Here is a 24,046-nt window from a genome sequence, read left to right as displayed (position 1 = left end):
GCGCATCTATTCTATTCTATACACTATACACTGGTATCGGCCACTATCGAGGGTAGTTTTTCATATATTTGCATCGAAGTATTATAATTTTTACAATAAGTTAGTTGTAATTGTTACAATAAGTTCTATGTTTTAACAGCACCTCTCTTGGCGCCAAAAAATACTTTCAATAAAAGGGACCACCCTTCCAAAATATGGATTATTTAATATATAAACGTTTTAAATATAATATATAACTAGAGCCCGGATTTACATGCTAGTGCATGTTTCGTTAGGGTGTATGCACAGCTATGGGAGTTGCACAGAAATCCGTTTCGAAAGACGCAGAATCCAAAAATAAAATTTTATTGTGCATATAAATGCATATTTGAGACGTTGGAGCATATTTCATTAATAAATGCATATTTTAGAGCTTTTGCATTTATAATTTTATCGAAAAATAACTAAATCAGGTAGATGCACTTGCATTTTTAATGGCATCCCCGAGCATTTCATTAATTTATCAGAAAAAGTGAAGTCAACTCGGGCATCTTTATTTAATTTTATCGATATCACCTCTGTGGACGTTGAGAGATCATTTTCCGCGTATAAACAAAATACTGACAGATTATGCGTAAAATTTTATACCAGAGAATATTGAAAAAATTACGGACAAAAAACAACAAATAGTATTTAGGAATAGTTAAGTGTGTCGTTTTTGTTTTTTTTTAAGTTGTGTTTACTTTCCATAGTTTACATTAAAATTTTACATTTCTTGTTCAATTATTTGTACCTACTTGTAAACAAACTATTTTAAAAATTGTAATTGATAACTTTATATTGATTGTTTGTGTTTTTTTGTTATTGTAGCTTAAGATTATTAATTTGTTGATTTTTATCGGTAATATTGGGTGAATTGAGTATTTACAATATTTTTCCATAAAAATTTCAATTTTTAACTGCATATTTCTTTGGTTTTAGTGCATATTTCAATGATTTTATGGGCATATGTGCATGCATATAATCATGTTTTTTGTTGCATATAAATCCGCTCCCTATATATAACCGTACATGTGAGCCAGTGTATCGTAATGTCCAAAAAGAATACTTTAGAGAAAACTTAATTTAAGATTTTTTAGCCTCTTTCGAGCTTTCGGCTTTTTGGTAATTTGTTGATTTTTACCGGTAATATTGGGTGAATTGAGTATTTACAATATTTTTCCATAAAAATTTCAATTTTTAACTGCATATTTCTTTGGTTTTAGTGCATATTTCAATGATTTTATGGGCATATGTGCATGCATATAATCATGTTTTTTGTTGCATATAAATCCGCTCCCTATATATAACCGTACATGTGAGCCAGTGTATCGTAATGTCCAAAAAGAATACTTTAGAGAAAACTTAATTTAAGATTTTTTAGCCTCTTTCGAGCTTTCGGCTTTTTGGTATCAGAAATTTCAGATTTCTTATGAACATACACAAAAAGTGAATTGGCTCTGAATAAATATATATGCATTAATTATGTGGTTAATTAACATTGAAACAAAATGCGCCGCAGTATTTTTTTGCGGATTGAGTTAACATTATGTGAAAATTGACTTTTTACAAGATTGCGGGAGAAATATGTTATGATGGTGTTATAAAGTGTTTCCCAAACTCATGAGTCGCGAACTCCTGGGGGCAACGAAATGATTCAGTAAAACTGCAAGTATATTATTTATGAATATATGTTTCACAATTATGTACGTATACATTTAAATTTGTCAAATAAGAAAACATTACGCAAACTTTTTATTAAACTATTTATATTGACCAAAAATAATACTATAAAAAGAAAAATCGAATGCATGGGGGATAATAATATTAAAAGTCAATTAATATTTCGGAGCAAGTTCTTTGCAGTTCAGCTCCATGAATCGACTGATATTACAAATTGCGCACATTGAACACTCGTTGTTAGATATCAGTATGAAGATTTTGTTTTTCTGTCTGGAAAATTTTTCAACAGAGGGAGGGTCGGGGATTATTTTTTTCAGATTTTTTCAAATTGCGAATAGTTTCGCGGGGGAGAATGATGTCAGATTCTCGTGGCAGTGTAGGCGACTCATTTAGATGTTAGTTTAGTTAGAAGAATAATATGTCCTTCTTCTACCTAGCGCTCCCGCGACCTATACCTTGATTAGATTAATAAAAGAATAATAATAATTTTCTAGAATAACAGCGCAAGTACACGTGCATGGATTTACTTGCACCAATAGTGTATATTTTAAACAATCGCGATAATAACTGTTTGCACATAAAAGTGCTGACTGTCTCGCCAATCTCATTATTCAAGAGTAAGCTATGTATAAGTATGTTGTAATTTTATGGTACTATTAGACAGGTCGTGAAAATCGGTTAACCTCAAAATGAATCTCTGCGCGGTGTAGTTAGTTTTTTTATCGGCAGGTTCGCTACTGTCTACTGCCGTGAAAATTCAGAATATTCTGAAGTTTTTTGATACATGCATGCAATCTTGCAATTTGCACGATAATACGTGTACATTTTTTGTTATGGCCGCGACAATATGTACTGTCAGCAGTAAATCCATGCACGTGTAAACGGGGTTTAATTTTATATTCGATGCGACACTGTTGGGTTCAGCAACGCACAATGACGAAGATTTATCAAACGAAATCATTTATATACATAATATTACATAATATAACAAAAGTTCGCAGTACAAAATTGTTAAAAAAAAGTGAAATTCATGTCGCATTCGCAAACGCAACAATTATTAAAGATACGCGTACGGTTCCACTTCCTATCACAAAATCATAAATATCTCATGTTGTGAACGTCCTGAATTAACAACTCATGTCGTCCATTATATATTTAAAATAAGTAAATTAAAAAACAAATACCTTACTCACGACGACGTCGAATCATACCAAGTATCCATCGAAATAATAAATGTGCGATAAGCGGTAAGATAATCTGACAGTGGCGTACCTATAAAGGTATGGATGATAGATATATTTTACGAAAATTTAATCTTAATAATATATATTAAAATCATAAGGGATATTTTCCGATATAATAAGTATGTTTATATCAGTGTTGCCAACCGTACTATAATTATAGTATTTGTACTATAATTTTGGTCCGCGTACTATGTACGATATAAAACAGGTATATATTATAGTACGCCCAGAATACTATAATTTTGAATATCGGAAAAATTTGTAAAAAGTAGTAAAATTTCGATATTTTTTTGTTCGATAAATACTATAAATTCGCAATATAATAAGATTTGGAGAACTCTCGAAGAACTCTCGAAAAACGTAAAAAAAACCCTTGACTGGTTAAAAATGAAATTTCTAGAATTCTTCTTTAAGCATTTTTGGTCGGAAGAGGTACCTAAATAAAAAGGGGTCTCGGAGTTTCTCAAATACAGAGAATTTTTTTTTCTGAGAAACAAAAAACCTATACATTTTCAACAGAAATGATAACGCGTACTATATTTTTTCCCTAAATACTATAATTTTGGAGGCTCTGTACTATAATTCCACTTTGAAAAGATGGCAACACTCATTTATATGTAACCATTTCACATTCAAAACGTATTATTTTGATATCTACTCATTTTAAATTAAATTAATGTCGTTTCTTATTTATTTTATCTGCATACTATCCAATCATTATATTATTACAACAAAAAAAACAAAGAATACTTACCTACTTTTTATATATTTTTTCACTTGCTTTACTACGTTTATATGACAATTTAATCTCTAATGTCGCGTGTCATTTTGAAAACGTATTTTTATTTATTACCTAATTGCTATGAATTTTAAAACAACTTCGAAACTCTTGAGATTATTTTAAAAGTATTTTCTCTGTCTAATTGGGATATTTTGACGGCCCCACAATGGCCGAGCAGTTACGGAGTCGGCTTATAATGTCGAGGGTCCCGGGTTCGAATCCCGGGTCTGTCAAAATTCACATAATGTTTATCAATGTGTTCACATGAACTCAATAGGTTGATCAAATGGCTAACATCCATTTCTCATAAAAAAATATGTTGATACAATCTCCACTCCGCGTAGGTGAGGTCCATATGATCTTCTTAGGGTCGAACATGGTATTTAAAAAAGGTTATGATAATTATTTTTTTCAGGCTTTCCCACAGTCCTCCCTCTACACACCGCGCAACACACAATCCACCGTATTGCGCATACAATCAGCAACATAGCTAGGAGACAAGAAGATCATCGAGCCACATAAGGCGGCCACAGACGGACAGTTCTCGTAACAGGTTGAACATGGCACAGACAATAACTGTTCAATAACTGTACGTTAGTGGCCACACCACAGATCAGTTTAACTACCCCGTTTAAATCTGTCGAACTGTCAACAGACGTGCCCATATACGTACAGTTATTGTCCGTGGCAGAGCAAGTGTCAAAAACTATGGAGGTTATGTTCGCGGAGATAATACACAGGGGTATTGTTTAAATTAGTTTTAGGTAGGGTATACTTGAACGATGATACACGAATAATTTAACTTTGAATTTATTATGGTTATAATTGTTTTTATTAGAAACAAATTGACATAAATACACACATATGACGTTGGTAAAATAAATCATGATTTCGATAGTGGATTGTGTATTTTATCGATTCACCGAAACAATATTATACACATTCGTGTAAATATAAAATATAATCTTTTCTTTTGAATAAATTATTCCCTTTAATGGACAGTATTAATTAAGTAAGAAAACGGTAATATTTATAAAGGTATTGATTTTATATACAATAAGCCACAAAATTATATTTACATCAATCATCAGTATAATAATTAATTACTATGATATTATTAAAATATATACTTAAATTTTATTTAGATTTAGCGACATTGTCATTCACAATTAGGTATATTAATTTATGTTGTGAACGTCTTAAATTAATAATTTGTAATATTCACTACATACAATAAATAAAATTAGTTTATATTTTCACAATAACTTAATATTTATAATGCTCTCTAAAATTTTAACATTTATATTATATTGTATAAAATAATATGTTTACATAAATAACTATTACTTTGTTTTACTCTCGTAAAAATAAATAAAATATAATATTTGCGATCTCCGTGTACATAATATTATTATATTTTTAATAATAAATGAATTTGTATTTTATAACAAGCAACACCAGCCGTAGTTGTATCGCGCGGTATATTCTACTTTACGTTACCGACATCTAATGTCACTCGAGAACTTTCGGCTAGTTGAAATTCCAACAGTTTTACAAAAACACGGGAGTGGGGGGTCGCTGGCAGTTTGAACATGGCACACATCTGAAAGGTCGAAAAGTGTCCGTCTATGGGCGCAGCAGATTATCTACCAAAGATAACTGTATGGTTATTAACTGGCATGTTCAACCTGTTACGAGAACTGTCCGTCTGTGGCCGGCAATACTTGCAACTACTAGCGATATAACGAGTAGAGCCGCTTCAAAGAAATTCAAATGCACTACAGCAGCGTATGCAACCACGTCGTAGTAATACACCAATTTTATTTTCAATTACCAAATAACAAATCTCACACACCACATTTGATCCCATAGGGAGTAATTCCAGCCTGCTAGTTTGCACTAAAAGCACAAAGCGAATTTTGTCGGGTATTCCAATTTTGAAATTATGTCTACCCAAAACTCAATATCAGATTTTCAAAACAAATTGAATGACGTGTTCATGTAACCAGTGATGTCTAGTAATACGCTCTGAAAAACAGTTGGTTCCTACTGTCCGATAACAAGATCTCGTCGATAACCGGAAGTCGCTGTAGTCGCACATGGAAGACTCTTCAGTGACATACCTGTCATGGCGGCAACACGTGTTTAAATAATGTATCAGCTCTCTTTTTAAATGCGACTCACGCAATAAACCAAAATTTTACTAATAATAATTTTAATATCACTCCTGATCGTTTTATACCTATACTTACATTTTTATTATAAAAGCATCAAATTACGTAAATTGATAGATCCGTACATCACGGAAGCGTAAAATGAAATGATAAATTTAGAGGCGTTCCTCATTTGAAACGGAAGTACGATTAACTGCATAGGGGGGGGGCTTGTTAGTTCACAGTTTTAACACGGAGACAAGAAGTTTTTGTTCGACAATAGTTACATATTTAAACAACCAATTATTAAATAAAAACTCAAATTTTCCCACACCACGCCACATGTGTTCCAATAGGGGGCAGTACCAGGCAGCAGTATGATATTATCATTTCAAGGTCTACTACTTAACGTCAAATAAGTGTTAGAATCTACAATAGCCATGGTTAGATAGTAATGTGAAGGATCAAACATACCAACTTCCCTGGAGCTATAACAGCCCGGCTCCTCGTTGAGGTTGAAGGGCAGGGGCGTGGGCGCGAAGGGCTCGATGCAGTGCGCAAAGAGACCCTGCCGCCAGCCGGCAGCCATCAGCCAGTCCGCGCTGCCCAGCCCCAACGCCATCAGGACTATCACCAGGATGCCGCATATCAGAGCGATCACCTGCAAACAGATAACAAAACATTCAATTAGGCACTTGCCCTAAATCATAAATGACATTAGTAACAAGACTGTAACGACAGGTGAAGTCTGTATTTTTTAAATTTTCATTACGATCATGTCACATAATAATCAAGTACCAAATTACGTTATAATATACTGTATAACGGTTTAATTAACTAAGATAGCTAGCAACGACGTTCCTATAGAAAGGTGCTTTCATTTTTTGATGCAAGTTGTCTCCAAATTCGTCAAGCAACGACTTAGGTACATATGTTATTATTCATTTATTTAAACCACAAAATAACCCATGCCCAACTAAACGAATCTTGAATTTCGTAATTATATTGTGACAGAACGAGTAATGTATCTTCTTCTTCGGCCAAATCCACGCCTTAGTTGGAGCATATGGACACCAAACGGCGGCGCCTCCAAGAATCCCTGTCGCTCGCGAGTATTGCTGAATCCAGGTCGTAGCAGCATCCCGTAGCTCTGCCGTAAACACTCGATATATAGTATTTAGCGGCCTTCCAGGACGCAGGAATCCGGTTGGCTTGAAGGATAGGCAAGCCAGGTTCTCCTGGCATCCGCAGTACGTGGCTGAGCCAGGTCTAACATCGCTTGATGCGTTACGTCTTTACTTCTTCGTTACCATGCCACCGCCCACCCAGTATCCGTCGCAAACATCTATTCTCGAAGCTCAGTATACGGTTGCTCTGAACCTTCGTAAGATGGCAATATTCGCTACTGTAAAGTAGCACCGTCAGAATGCAAGCGTCGAATAGGCGGCATTTGGTTTTGACCGAGTACACACGTGAGTCAGGGACACTCTGCATCGAGTTGAATATTGCTCCAGCCATTCCCATTCGGATAGCGAGCTCTCTCTGCAAAATTCCATCTCCCGTAATGTGTACCCCCACGTATTTGAAGCTGTCGACACTCTCGATGTTTTGCCGTCGCTAATCAGAGGAAAATCTGGATCAGGACAGGTGCTATTGCACAAAACGTTGGTTTTCTTCGCGTTGATTTTCAAACCAATGCGATTCTCCTAGAATTCGATACCTAACAATGCTAGGAATATTCTAAAAAGAATTCGTCATCGACGATTAAGTGCCATTTAAATTATCGGAAAGTATAATACAAAAAAAACACTACTAATATAGTAAGCCTTAACTATAGTATGTAATTAGTAGTAGTTATTTAATAAATTCGGGAACTGGCACAATCTAACCCCAATATTATAATCGAAAGTAATCAACACCGAGGAAAGCATAACAATCCATCAAGAGATTAAAACAGCGCACCGGTTTAATGAATCAATAAACCGTAAGCAACATTTTCCACAAAGGATTTCGGTAGTGTACTCCACACGGCAACAAATATTGCGGAATAATAATTATTGCTTATGCACAGACCAGCTTGCAGGCAATGTTAATTAAATAAGGCGTACTTATCCTGTCTGGAGTTGAGTTTGATCCAATGGCTACGAATTTTAAATTGTCAACCATATAATTAATATCTGTTGATCACAATGAATCACAAATGAAAATATGATTACGTCTTACTATATGTTTTTAATGTCCGCTCTAAACTAAGCATAATATTATGTAACCTCACGTGGAGCTTTATCCGTCAGACTTATCTCAATAATTTAAACAGATGAGAAAGGAAATCATAATTATTACAAAATTACATTTTTGAAGTTATATTTCTTTTGGCGCGTTTGGGAAATCAGATCAGTGCATTTTTGGCGTGTGACATGTAACACATAATTTATTTTTTCACACGAAAACAAACGTACTCGATTGGATTCGAACCACTGATTGTTCGGTTATCAGCTGAACGCACTACCTTTACGCCGCAGTATGATACTGCAATCGTGACGACTATACAGTATAATATTATAGTTTAGAATTGATCCGTTGCCTAGGTAGCGAATTTATTATTGTCTGCCATTTGCAATTCCTTACGTAAACAAACGATTAAACGTCAGATAGACAGTTGGTACTTTAAAAATAAAAACAACGGCGTTCCAATAAGCGGTCCTTTTTCTTGAGTGTGTAATTTAACAAGATAATTAAGAACTAGTCAAAGAATCTAGTTTATCACAAGTTTTGTTTTTGTTTTGTTACGCCAAAGAAGTATAACTTCTAACGCGCGTACATAAGTACACACACCGATATTTTGGATTCAAGTGCAATGAAAAATAAACTTTCCAGATATAATAAACGTTTTTTATGTATAATAATAATGTGTAAGATTTGCTTTGAACCAACGTTATCGTCGTGCTCTGTGGATGTACTAAACTCCACAGCAATATTGCCCGCAATCTTGGGCAATATAATCCTATCTCAGTTTGGACAATACACAGAAAATGCTTTAGAATAAGAGGTTACCGTATCACGGTAATATTTATTGTGAATTAGGTATTATTTGTGGGGCAATAAAGCGCGGCACGCGAACCGGGAATTAGCCCGGCGCTGTAATCAAATTGAATTGATTTTCGGGTAATTAGAGACATTAGAGCTTTCTTAATATGCCCGTGTTGCTATTTATAATCCAGCCACTCGTGATATTGGTTTTTTTCGTTATTATTAAATAAAAGGCCTGTCAAAGTTAAATGCCATCAATCTCCACGAGTCGCTACTTACTATCAATCATTTAGTATATTGCCCGGCTTGAGCAACACAGTCAATATACGTAGGTACTATAATACGAGTATATTATCTACATCAGCAATGTCCAATCGGTAGTTTGCGGGTAGTTCTCGTGGCAAAATTGCATAAATTAGAACCAACGTTCCCTCATTTTTTCTATTGTTTGTGTAAAAACATAAGCTCATCTGAGCAGTACATTTTGTATATTTGACAAGGTACTTTTTGTAACTGATCTCCACATCATCCTTCCAAAATTCACCCGTCGCCACTGATATCGATAGTATACTTAAGATATCTTTGGAAAGATAAGATAAGAAATGATACGGTATTGATAATGATACACCTTGAATTATTACACTACCCAACTTCGCATTTTTATTGCCAGATCTAGCATTTTTGAATAGGTAATCTAGCTTGCAAAATTCTGGTGTATGGAGTCAAATCTAGCATTTTTCGGCACCGCAAACAGCTTTGAACTTCTCATATTAAAGATAGAATATTATACCAAATTAGCTCGAAAATCAACATGCTGGTATTTTGTACTCATTCAGAGAGTACCTATGTGTATGCGTTTGTGTGTGTACTGTGTGCTGTGTTGCAGGCATAATTAATAATAATCAACTATTAATTAATAATTTTAATGTTACATACAAAATGACGACTAAATATCTTACCTGCATTATGTTTTTATTAGTTTATTAGTTGTAAAATTATAAATTATTTTTAGATATTTATAATAATTGTACGAGGGTGGGTCAATAATTCCTTAGAAAAAAGCATTAAAACAGTTTTTATTTTTGTATTTTTTTTTTATTTCTCAACATAATCTCCTTGGAGCTCAATACACTTGGTTAGACGTTTCTCAATTTTTTTTAAACCGTCAGAAAAATAAGTTTTCGGAAGGTCCTCAAAATAAGCATTTGTCCGATCGATGACTTCTTCATTTGAAAAAAAACGTTGTCCACTTAGCCATTTTTTTAAGTTTGGGAAAAGGAAAAAGTCACTGGGTGCTAAATCTGGCGAATACGGTGGGTGGTCGACCAATTCGAACTTCAATTCTTCAATTTTAGCCATTGATCGTAAACATGTGTGAACACGGGCATTGTCCTGATGAAAGAGGATTTTTTTCCTGTTTAAATGAGGCCGTTTTTCTTCAATTTTGCTTTTTAGCTGGTCCAATAAAGATGCATAATAATCCCCTGTTATTGTTTTTCCTTTTTCCAAATAGTCAACGAAAATAATTCCACGTGCATCCCAAAATACTGTAGCCATAACCTTACCAGCTGATTTTACGGTTTTCGCCTTCTTTGGACATGGTTTGCCTTTCGCAATCCACTGCTTTGACTGTTCTTTCGTCTCGAGAGTATAGTGGTGTATCCATGTTTCATCTACAGTCACAAAGCGACGAAAAAATTCATCCGGATTGCGTTGCATGAGCGACAACAGGGCTTTAGAGGCCACCACCCTATTGCGTTTATTGTCGACTGTGAGCAAACGCGGCACCCATCTTGCAGAAATTTTTTTCATGCCCAATTTGTCATGTAAAATAGAAATGACGCTACCTTTTGAGATCCCTGTAACCTCAATTATCTCACTCAATTTTAATCTTCGGTCACTTAACACCATATCGTGGATTTTATTGATCTTTTCTGGTGTAGTCACCTCTACAGGACGTCCTGAGCGTGGTTCATCCTTTGTTGATGTACGACCACGTTTAAATTCATTTAAGCAGTTATAAATAGTTGCAAGTGAAGGAGCAGATATGCCGTGAACTAAATCCAACTCATTTTTTATTTCCTTTGCTGTTAACCCTTTTATATTAAAATGTTTAATAACAGCTCTAAACTCATTTTTCTCCATTTTCCATTTTTCCATTTTCCACAAGCAAATTTTTTTTTTAAATGTACGAGAAACACACAACAACCCGACCAATCTGATTGAAAATTCGCAGCATACTGAATCGGTAGTGCCGCTGCATGAAAACAAACCGCTTACAGTACTAGTCGCGCCACCTGTCGGCTTTTCTAAGGACTTATTGACCCACCCTCGTAAAAACAACGTCAATAATTATTGTGACACATTTTTGTGAAACGAATTTCTATACATTTTTTAAATTTTGAAAACATCTAGCATTTTTTCTGGCATCCAACTTATTTTCTTATTACTTATATATTAATATAAGCATATTTTTGTGAACGACAGTTGTCAACACTGATTACACACCACAGCTCCACACCTCACACACTCCAGCACCTTTATTCAGTGTACCCACCGCGAGTTCAATTTACCACGCTGAGATAAGAGAGTACAGTGGAACCGGGGTTCTCGCATAAATCGTTTTCCCGCACGGATCGTTCATTTTTTAAAGTCCCGCCAAACACCCATAAGAACAATGTTAAATAATCCCGTATTAACCGTTCCCCGATTTATCGTTTCCTCGATCTGTCGTCTAAATATCATGGTCCCGTCACAAATATTATCCCGATTGACCGTTTTTGTTGAATATTTTTTCATGATAGGCTTGCCTCGCATCTCGTATCACGAATTTTTATAAGTCGCAACTAAAATGCCATCCATGAAGAAAACTAGAACTCTAGCTGAGAAACTGAAAATAATTTAAGACGTCGAAAAAAATCCAGGAGAAAAACGAGCTTGTTTTAATGTAAATGTTTTTATATATCCGGCATTTAACGTTTTTTCAAGGTCCCTTGAAAACCGTAGAATCGGGGTTTCACTGTAGTAAGTTATAGATCCACCAGTATAAGTTGCCCGCTGAGTGAGGGCGCCACATGCTAACATTTGACATATCATTCAATACTTTTTTTATATTCTGATGAGTTTTGTTCGAAATTCGAACACCTGACCATTTATAATTGTACACCTATATCACCTCGGTTACGATCGCGCAACAGGGTAACTGAGTAGCACAACTTTTCTTGCGCATGCACATTTTAACAAATTATTTACGTATTTTGTAATGCGCACTAGAGAAAGCGAAACGTCATTGACAATAATTGTGTACTATTTGTTTTAAATTATAAAATGACTAATAATAATATTATCTCCATATATTTCCCACCCTACGATGTTAGTCGGAAGGAATATTTGAATAATTAAAATGATACTTACTGCTATTGTATAAAAATCAATGAAGTTGCCTGAACCATTCGACATTAAGTTGGACATCACTGATCTATCTACATAACAATAAATTAAATATACTTGTCCCCGTTATTGAATCGTCAGCTATGTATATGTATGTACTGACCACTAATGGTTATAAAATTAATATCGGGTCAACTTAAAATTTATACACGTTCCGAACCTACACTTCCGTTGCACCACGGTTGCAATAAAAATGTTTAATAAAACAATGTCTCCGGCCTCCAATCCCAACAGATTTAAAACTTGATAATGACCATTAATATTAAGGGCCCACATGCCTACCGAATGTCAAAATGGAGATTTTATGGTATTTTCAGAGCATAAGCCTGGACATTCCTTAAACGTTGTAGATATAGTTTTGAAGCCTTATTATCCTTAATATTTATTTTAAACATTTGGTGACTGCATAGAGTATTTTTATTACATAACATAGTATTCTTTTAAACCTCTCGATTTAATGTTTTAGAATATAGTCATATTTCAGTACATCCATGTGCAGTGGTGTTAAGATTTTTTAGATTTATTAATTTTTAAACGCATTTATAAAACCATTAGTAAAATTTACGTTGACATTATTATAGTGAAATATTTACGATAAAAAAATATATTTATAATTTCTGTGATCCCAAATTTGACAAGAATTTGGCATTTTATTATTCAAAAAATGGGCAAGATTACCACATTTGAAGATAATTCTAAAGATACTGATTATAAGCTATGTCTTTGACCATTCAAATGTGATAAAACATCTTATTAATAATGATTGTTTTATAATAATTATTGACCTAAGAATAACGTAGTATTTTTTTGAAATATGCCATTTCTATTGGCATTTCCCAGTGGTTAAACTACAACATACGGCCGTAGCCATAAGTTGACAAACGATAACTGAAGTAGGGAGTAAGACCGTGTTAACGCGCGTGTTTGAACATGTACCGAACCGAAATAAACGATTTTTTTTTCGGATCGGTAGATGTCTAAACGTATTTATCTAAACGAATTTATCATTCTTCTGATGTTCTTACGATTGCGTATGACAACAAAAAAATAAGAAGAAGAAGAATCCCGGGATTCATATGTATCGAAAATTGTCCGGGATCCCGGGATTGGAGTCCCTACTAACAACTAGTGACAGTTTGTATGCTTACACGGATATAATTTTACCATTCATTTTTTTTTTGAAATGCGTTATTAACCCGATCGACAGGTAAATATCTTATAAGGATGTCATGCATCGAACTCTTAGAATAGAATACATCCATGCATTTTATGATATTTCGAAACAAATATTGATTATATTCGTTTCGTTCGGACGATTTTTCGCTGCTAGCGTCGCTAAAGTGCTTTTACTTAAAAAATACATTTAGACATGGTAGCTACTTTGAAATTCGCCCCTGACGACAGTTATATAATTTCGCATAGGTATATATTTAATTTTGTAGGTCAACCGCGAAAAGGCCAAACAACAAAAACAAACTAAACCGATTAACAAAATGCATTATTAATGTTTATATAATCTCGAATCGGCTAATACGGACGTTAGGTATCGAACAAGAAAAACTCAATACCTAACTAAATACGTGTGGGTAGTTATATTGTTTTCGCCGTAGGTACTGAAAAATGTGGGTCCGCTACGATAACGAAACTATGATAAAAATCAAATCATTAACGTGAGGCATGGACGGTTTACTTTGGTTATTAATAAGTAGGAACGGAAACATGCAAATAATATAACCATTGGAAATGGCACAATCGAAAAACTGACTATAACATTTATATGGACTCCATTATCACCCCGCTAAGGTCGCAGACACACAGCATTGCAGTTGACATGCGTCTTTCAAACCCTCCGTCGACCCACGTCTACTGCAATGCCGTGTGTCTGCAGCCTAACAACGATGAAGACAAACCAAAAGTGTTACTTTGCAATTTGTAAAAATTTTAAATATCAAAGTTCTATCACAGAATACGAAAATCCAGATATGGGAAATACTGCTGAAGCCAGTTGCCTGGTTTAGGAGGTGAAAACTGGCCGTACTGAATTATTTTGTCCATGATAAAAAAATAAATAAAAACGTTGTAGGATTTTGTTTGCCGATGTAATAATTATTATCTGGTATCCTTATGAGGTTTCCTTCCTATAAGCTTATTTTAGAACGCGTCCAGAAGAAATTTCTTCGATGTCTTTATTTTAAGACATTTAACTATTTTCCTTTCAATATTTCGTAAAATGATTATTTTCCGACTGCCTTTCTACAAGGCATGCTTACTTTTCACTCTCTTGAATCTCGTCGGTCTCTTCTTCTCTTGAAACACTTTTGCTTGTTAGCGCGAGGGATGGTTTCCAATTCTGGTGTCCTAATAAATTTGAATTTACATGCGCCTGCCAATTACCTACGTGGTCGTAACCATGATTGATTCTGGATCGGAACCGTTTCCTCCTGTCAAGCCTATCAGGCACCATTAGCGAGGGGTGCAAGATTAGTAAATGCGCTCCCTAAAGACATATAAATTTTCAGCGATGTACTTTGCATTTAGTTTTTGAAACTTTATTTTTTTGTTTAAAATTGTATATTTTTTGTTTTTAAAATTTTATTTTTCTGTATTAAATTGTACTTAAGTATGTTTTGATTTAATTTGTTTTTCTGTTATTATTATATTCTATATTGTAAAATGTGTTATAATGTAAATCTCATGTTGTGTACGTCTTGAAATTAGATTTGTTATGTCCACAAAGTTTTGTATTCTTAAATAAATAAATAATTTATTATCTTGTGAAAAACGCCACCACTGTATATTTTAAATATATTATTTATAGTTTATACTTTATACAATACTTTTGACCTTTCATGTCTTCATACTTTAGTCAAGCTATAAATACCAAGTGAATACTCATTTTAGATAGAACATGCTATTAATAGCCGTAGCACCGTATCACTGTTGTCGTTATAAATAGTAATTTTCATCCAAGTATAAAATACATAATAATATTTGTGCGCTACGCTGAACCGTAGAGCCCTGACGTAGACCGCCGTAGCTACGGTTTGTAACGCTCTATTTCTGAGGCCAACGTGTTATACAAGCCAAAAATAATTGTTTTTGTATTGGAATATGTGCGGAAAATATATTTGCAACATAATACACTTTCATTCAGGCGGTGCTGGGTTAAATTCTCTCGAGGTTGGTATTACTCATTTAAATCGCTGATTACAAACTTTTTTGTGATTTAGTGATTATCATTTACAATAGCCAAATAACAACCTGCGAGTCAACGTTGCCTCTAATTTTTCTATTGTGTGTGCGGATCATCAACGCCTTATATTTTGAGGTATTTATTAATTTCAGCCTTTCGCCTTTCGAGAAATGAGTCGAAGAATTGTGCATGTGATGGTATTGGAGCAAAACTAAAATCTGGCAAAGGAAACTTTCTTTTACAATATTTTTGTGTGAGGACTGTGCGGAGGATGAAAACATGACGTGTGCTTTACAGGTAACATTGCCTGCGACCCCCTGAATATTTTGAATAGGATGAAATACATATTATAAATAATTGTAAACTGAAATATTTTACGTTTAGATATTATCAAAGATTTTTCAGTCCACACAGGGGTCGGCAAACTCTTCGACCAAAGGAGCCAAATATCAGTGGCACAACGGTTAAAAAAAATCGAGAGCCATACGTATAGTTTTATAAATATGATTTATTTAAATGAATTAATTACATTTTATAATTGTTTATTTATTAAGTGATGAAGATTTCCTGAATAAAACTAACGTAAATATATGGTTCTTATTGTTGAAATAATAAATATTATTTTTACAGAATATGAATTACTTCCTTTCAACTTTTTACACTCCTTAAAATTAATGTGAACAATGACCTTTCTTGCATTTCTTTGAAGATTTTCTGTATGTTTGGTATGTAACTTCTCATCGGTTATTTGGCTTCTCTAAATGCTATTTACATTGTTCATGTTTGAAAATGATTGTTCACATAGTTATTGTGTAGACTCGAATATGAGTTCGGAAAGCTATTCCATGTATTAAAAATCGTAGTATCTACCTTATGTAGATCTTTTAAAGCGCTCCACTTGTGTCGTGAAATCAAATTGCATTTTTATCTCTCCAAATCCTCAATTTTGGTGGCAAGACCTACAACTTTTAAGCTCTATAACTCTTTGCTTGTTAAATCCACCAATAAAATTGTATTTTAAAAGTGCTCGTGTCATTATCAAATGGAAAATTTTTTAATTAGTCGACTTTTGCAATGGGCGGATTTAAAACAACAGCAATCATACATTTTTGCATCAACTACCACGGAAAAAAATTAGGCTTGCGATAATGTCATTATATAATATAATAAGTGTACAAATCAATGACAAAAAATAAAAAAAAATGTGAATTTTGCAAAAGTTTTTGTAAAAATTGGGAATTTGGCAAAGAGCCGCATGCCAATGCCCAAAGAGCCACATGCGGCTCGCGAGCCGCAGTTTGCCGACCTCTCCTACGACATTCTACGAACTCATGAATGTCACATAAATACACATATACATATTACACACATACATTTTATAGAAAATAAATAAATTTAAATATGAAATTACTGTCGCTGTCCGCTAATTGAAGTACTTCTTACTTAATGATTTTATTCTACGGTGCCATACGCTGAAGGCGTAACCGGCAATTCCCATAAATATTGAACCATATACGACCCCAGACGTTCGACGTGAATCTGCCAAGGTAATTTGAGCTTAAGAAAGAAAACGTAATGTGGGAAGACTACAACGTCGGTAGCTCGACGGCCTACAAAGAGTGAGCTTGGAGCTATCGACTAGAGAAGAAGAACGGAGGAATCTCCCGTGAGGCGGCCAAGGTCAAGAGAAGAGAATGCAAATAAAAACCAAAAATCTTTTTTTTTTAAGTAGAAGACATCAAAGTGGCGAAGGGTGGAGGTAGGCTGTTAAGATCCGACATAAATAGTGTACACTAAACTTTCTCAATCATACGAGTACGTATATGTTTTCATTGAACTAAGAGTGCAATGTGCAGATAGTGTTGGTTTGTTTTTAAAATTCAACTAAACCCTGCGTAAACCATGTCACAATAATCTATCTATAAAGTATCTAAAATTAAGCCATTAAATCATACATCATTTTGGATATATTGTAGATAGAAGAATATTTTTTATTGATCATGGTTTGGCGTAGACAGGAGTGATAAAGTTTAGTGTGCACTATTTATGTCGGATCTTAACAGCCTACCTCCATCCTTCGCCAGTGTCATGCGTAAATGTAAATAATTAATGTTCTCGGGCAACGAACAAAGGTCTAGCGTCGATAAAAAGAATTAATATATACCTACATTGTAGGTACACAGAAACGATAAGAGAAAATATATAGAATGGTATCTATATTGTTTACATTGGCGTTATTTGAATTTATACTTCTATATAAATACTTGGTAATCGTGCTATTGGCGGAGCTAACGAGATGACCACTCGACAAATGCAGCAAATTGAAATTCTAACGATCCAATTAGTCTAGAGCGCGAATTCAATATTCTTAGGTAACAAGTCGGCAGTCAATTTGTGAGGAAACTCGATCGATCAATTGTCATATTAATTCGAACGGAAATGGACGTATCCGTTTCACTTAGCGAACTGTACGGAAAATTTTTTTATTTAAATCAACGATGAAAAAATCTTCTCTATATAGACTCTGAAATTAATAGCCCACACCCAACTTACGTTTGGATGTGAATGCGTCATTTTTTTCTCGCCAAGACTGAGGTCTTCATGCACTCAAATGTGTATCGACTGAATTTACATGTTGCAAGTTAAGAGTAGGTTACCCACGAGAGAGAAGAGCGCGTAGAGGCAAAATTAAAATAGTAATATACCCCGTTTACACGTGGATGGATTTACTGACAATTATTTTTAATTTATTTTTCTTGTTATAGGCCAGGGTACGTGCCAAAATTTCCCTATCATTATTTTTCGACTCTCTGACGTGCCGAGTAGTTTTTCATGGGGGGGGGGGAGTTATTAAGAATTTTATTAAAAAAATGATGTCCTTGATACCACTCACAGAACATAGGACACATATTATAGCTTTATCGTTTTTTTCAATTACGCCATACATTTCGGTCCACCAATAATTTATGAAACTGTCATTACAAAACTACTAGCTCCACCAAGTTTTTGTTTCTTATTTGGGTCATTTTTCGGGTAGAAATGAAATTATTTGTACTGTACTGTACCTATTACTTATGTTGGTTCTTTACGCACAAATTGACACCAGAATTGGTCTGATCAGAAGAGGCATTCTCTCGCTACAATAGTCTCAAGCATCGTAAATCGATCAAAATTAGAGGTTCGCGGCGCGGCATCCTCCGCCGCCTAATGAGGTTAGTGAGATAATATTATATGTGACGCATAAGCCCTATGAATCGAACTCTTGAATTATATATTTACATTAAACGTAATGGTTATTCTTGAAGAGTATTTGCCTGCTATTTTTTGAACAATCCGATGTGTCATTTATTATTATATGTATTTTCTTCCCTTCAAAATAAAACATTCGCGTGCCATAGGTTTGCCACCACTGTTATAGGCTCTAAATAATCGACTAATAAATAAGCAGTCTTCGCCACCTATATGGACATGTGGCCCGCCTGAGAACGGAGACGGAAAATGAAAAAAACCTAGTCTCATATAAACAAAGATGTCAATTAACCAACCAATAGCCACTTCCCCATTCTTTTGGTAGACGTAAAATTAGACCATTATTCAGAACTAAAGCCATAATACATATTCGGTCCTTCCGCTTCGAGTTGGTAATATTTCAACGTGGCTCCGGATTAACGGGGCGGCGTCTGCCTCTGATGGAATAATACTCCATCATTGGGACCCTCCACAAACCTATTGAGGGGTTTCCATACATCGTCTGACTGCCGTGGTCATTTACTTGTTTGCTTGCACATAAAAGGCGGTGTGTTGTATAGAATCAAAGTAGACGTACCTATACCGAATTCAATATATTATTACGGAGCTATCAACGAAAAGCATTACGCATTTTTGTTACAATATGTTATTAAAATTTAGAAATTAACCCTTAGCGATAGTGCCCATAGAACGCGTCGAGCGGGCGAAGTCGGCGTATGAAGCGTTTATTCATAACCATAATCACACGTCTCTTGCCGCGCATTACCCTTCACCTATGTAATAAGCGGCCCAAGCAGCACAAAATAATTATTATTACAGCGTCTCTCATAACAAAGCAATAAAAATATTATATTATTTCGGGGCTTGTAATTAATATTTACGACGACATTATTCAACCAGCGAAATATAGGACACGGAATAAAATTAAACAATGACTTCTCTGTTATTAAATAATGACTTCTCGCCCGTCGAACGACGACGCAGCGTGATTTTGGTAGCCGTGTTCAATGAATGGACTTCTTTGTATTTTCATTACATCGTATCGCCGAGAAGCGAAAAACGGTGACTCATGCGGCACGAGGTGCACAAGGCATCGCCAAGTCCAGTGTGCGCTGGCGTATTTGATTACGTTGTATTTTCGATGATTTACGCGCCACTTGTAGAAATTTTGCGCGAGCGCCGCACTCGCTGCGTCAATGGGCTTTATGCCTTAAACAGCCTTTAAATAATATATGCATCGGTGGGGAATGGTGGGGGTAGGCTGTGGAGATCCGACAAAACTGATGCACACTAAGTATAACTCACAAAACTTGGTGTAGGTGCAGTATTAACGTAGGTTCTCCAAAGCCTACCTCCACCCATTGCCACTAGAAGATAGTAATGTCAATGCTTAAAAAATAATAGTTATAAATAAAAATATATGTCATAACTATTGTTTCAAATGTAATTTCGGTATGCTCACAACATTGTAATACCTATTGTATCACAATAAAAAGGATTTCAAGTTATAACTATACATTTTAATATTGTTTTATAACAGTCCGTCAGCTGAATGCAGAATTATTGTAACTCACATTTGAAATATTTCACAGAAGTGTTTTTTTGAAACATCGTATTTATATTTATTATTTATATAATACACATGTATGCATCATTATTTTCGCCAATGGTCCTACTAAAATATGATCTATACAAGTAATACCTATATAAGTTAAGTAGGTTATTTCAAATAACACCCTTCTAAAATATCGTCTATTCTATTCAATTCTAAACTATCCTAAACGCCAAAATCATAAAATATGCAGGAAAGCGAAATTTAGAAATAATGAACCTATACTTAATTCGATTTAATTCTGTAATATCAAAATATTAAAATATCATTTTTTGTGTTTCAAATTACAATAAATTTTGGGTAATTTTTTCCAATTTCAAATTTATGAAAAATTCAATACATTGGCAAATAATGTCACTTGGGATACTTAAGAAGTGGCATGAAAATAATTGTTTCTTAAATTCAATATAATCCTATGTAGTTAGAATAGTTCTGCATTCAGCTGACGTACAATGTAATGAATAATGATCATAACAATGAACTACATAATTAATTGTAATTGAATACACATTTTGTAACGTTTATCTTTGATTTTAAATAAAAAATATTCAATGTTTTTATATTATACTTATGCATTTATTAATAATTAAGCTACTTAAATATGTAAATTATCAAAAAATGTCTCAAATTAAAAGTTTCGTACTTTTAAAAGAAGTGCCTCTGGTAGGCCTTATTCACATTAAGACAGATAGGTATGTTATTAGCGCCCTTTTTTCAAATCAAGACATTTTTTTTTTTGAATTAGTGGATATAATAGATTTTGTAAAATTAATACATAATAAAAAGCACGTATGTATCATAATATTATTAGGTACCCATATTAGACGAATACATAATAATAACGTAAAAACCTTTTTCAATGTTTCAATTTTGTTATGTTAGCTTGTATTTTATTTATTTGGAAACTCCGTGTCACCGCCATGTCAGTGATACAATGTCCTTTTATAGTGTTAACTGTCAATTCATGGTGGAACTGCATTGTATTAGTTGATTAATTATTTGTAAATAAATGAAACACAATTTATAATACTAATTCCACTTTTTAATTAAATTCCGTACCGGTTTCGCCCTCTTCAAGGTTTATTATAATGTCCCCTTGAAGAGGACGAAACAGATAAAGAATTTAATTAAAAAGTGGAATAAGTATTACAATGTCAGTTTTTATATAGGTTTCCATTATTGATAATTTTCGCATACAACTCGTCCATGGGTCTATTCTATACACAAGGCGGCTATCGACGGCTAAATTGATACATATTATGTAAATATATACAAAATATATACATAGTATTGAGGTATGTACCATAATAATTGTTACAATAAGTTAACCGTATAAACTGTCGAAACTGTCTATCTTGCTCTAAAAGTTAAAATAGCCAAGAGAGTGGCTGTTAAAACATATCACTTTTGACAGTTTCCAGCGATTCCCAATCTTTTTTGTCTGGCGAAACTCCTACATAATATAAAAGATAAAATAGCCGTGCTAAGCAGTGGCCAGTGACATACCTAAGAAGAATCGTTGTATAAGCACACTCATAATGCCGCTCCTTACTATTTTAGTCTCAAATGTTATCTCAAGTGAAACATATACCTACATATATGCACAGAAAATATTTAAATTATGATTTACACCTCAACAAACAGTTACAGGTTTTTTATTATTCAAATAGGTAATCTACATTTAAAAGTTGTATTATTCGTATTCCTTCAGTAATCTGCCACCCTCTTAGAATGCCTTGCCATATACAACGCATGACCTGCCTGCAGGCACGGTATGCCACTGCCGGTAAGGTTAGTAACAATAATCAGAAGGTACACGCAATATATTTACTACCTATAGAATTCGCACTATATTGCTTAAATGCAGGTTAAGTTAAACCGTTTAGCATATTACCAAAAAAGCCAAGTTTTAATATGTACCCGCCTATTAGTTGAGCTTTTCTAAATTATCGCGGAGCTACAGGGTTCCGGGCACTCAATTGAGAATCACTGATTTAAGTGGTTGAAAATCCTGTAAAATCGATTAAAACCGTACGCGAATAAGCGTAAACACAATGAATATCAAAAGTAGCAGAATTTGCTCGAATTACAAAATCAACATTGCATTTTACGAACTTATTATGCTTCATTTATTCAGTAGAGATGCGTTCAAATGGCATAATGGAAATAGTGTATGTATACGATTCCTTTAAAATAGTTTGATATCTTTAGGCTTCACAATATTCTATTCCTGACGCTTTAACCAAACGGAAGACGAAGACAAATTGATAAAAAAAAGTCACATCCAAATTTATTAAGTTAAGTACGCACATAAAGATCGACGAAATCCAGAAAGCAAACACAGGCAAAAGGCAACCGCTGAGTTATCTCAGTTGGGAGTTAGGTATAAACAATCACGGTTGGAATTCGCAGATTCCTTAATTGAACGTAACATATGCGACAGGGAGTTAGGTGAATTATAGTTGTGTTAATCTTTAGCCTTTGTTGGGTGGCTTGTAAGCCGATGGTGATGTCTGCTTCAATAGACGGTGGAGCATAACACGAAGTGTTATTACAGCGAGCTCCGAGACGCGTCTTTACAATTCGCCTCAAACCCGTGTCAGCGAGGACGTCTTCGGCCAGGGCTATTGCACACTCCGCCAAAATATATTAATATATTTAATTTGAATTAATTATTTATACACCTCGTATTTTCCATAGCAATGAGTTCGTGCAGAGATGAAACACACAGTATGCAGTTCGCCGTATCACACTTCACCGTGAAATTTTGTATCGTAAATAATATATCGTCTCTGTTCTGGCAGAACACACTAACTGGAGAATACTAGTTTTGAGTAATTTGACTTTGGAGTTGTTAAAATGTTTGAAATGGTCTATCATGTGAGTTTATTAAGTAATCTTAAAAAGGATGACTTTGAAATAAAGACTGTTTATTTATTAAGAAGGTTTCCAGACGGTAAAGTTTGAAATAAGGAATATTTTGGTATAACTAACTCAATATGTCATTTTTTCGAATTAGTGTCTTCTGCCAGAACAGTGACGATAGATATGGTCGTATATTAAAGGCCGTCCTATAGTACTGTAGTAGTAAAAGTACTGAGATAAAATTCATTTCTAAATAAAACACGGTTCTTGTCGGTTTACACAGGAAGCCAGCGGCAAACAAATTTTGAAAATAGCCGATATAAGGGATTTTTTGTTAGGTTAGGTTAGGTTTTCGTTATTGAATTCATGAATTCGGCTATGAAAATTGAATTAATGTTCATATTCGATCTAATAAATTGGAGACCATATAGTATACGGTCATCTCTTTCCGATAGAAAGCTCACGGCGAACTGTGCTACGGTGAAACGTTTTACGTACAATTTACATGTAACCGCTTTCCTCGCCGTAACACAGTTAATCGTGAGCTATTTTACCGGAAAGAGGTGGCCGTAGAGCACTGCAGACAGTAATATTTCAATATTATTAGATTCAATATGAACATTAATTTGATATTTATTGGTACCTATTAAATATCTGGTAGGTACACGTTGTCATTATTATCAAATATTTTATAGATGCGACAAGCTGACAAATGCGAAGATACTTACGAGCACGTATCACAATTATATATAAATATATACAACATGA

The 24,046-nt window shown here is 34.3% G+C and overlaps 1 protein-coding gene across 1 annotated transcript in view; it reads right to left on the bottom strand.

The window, feature by feature from the left end:
• Window positions 1–24,046, bottom strand: part of LOC147073578 (transmembrane protein 47) — a 130,895-nt gene that overhangs the window by 14,414 nt on the left and 92,435 nt on the right. Inside the window, exon 3 of the mRNA XM_085944843.1 lies at window positions 6,354–6,540. Within this exon, the coding sequence (XP_085800969.1) occupies window positions 6,354–6,540 (187 nt within the window). The remainder of the gene's footprint in view (window positions 1–6,353; window positions 6,541–24,046) is intronic.

This window comes from Rhyacophila brunnea, unplaced genomic scaffold, assembly GCF_057557595.1.
Source record: "Rhyacophila brunnea isolate RB1 unplaced genomic scaffold, BYU_Rbru_1.0 scaffold_17, whole genome shotgun sequence".
Lineage (NCBI taxonomy): Eukaryota > Metazoa > Arthropoda > Insecta > Trichoptera > Rhyacophilidae > Rhyacophila > Rhyacophila brunnea.
This window is presented reverse-complemented; position numbering and strand designations above follow the sequence as displayed.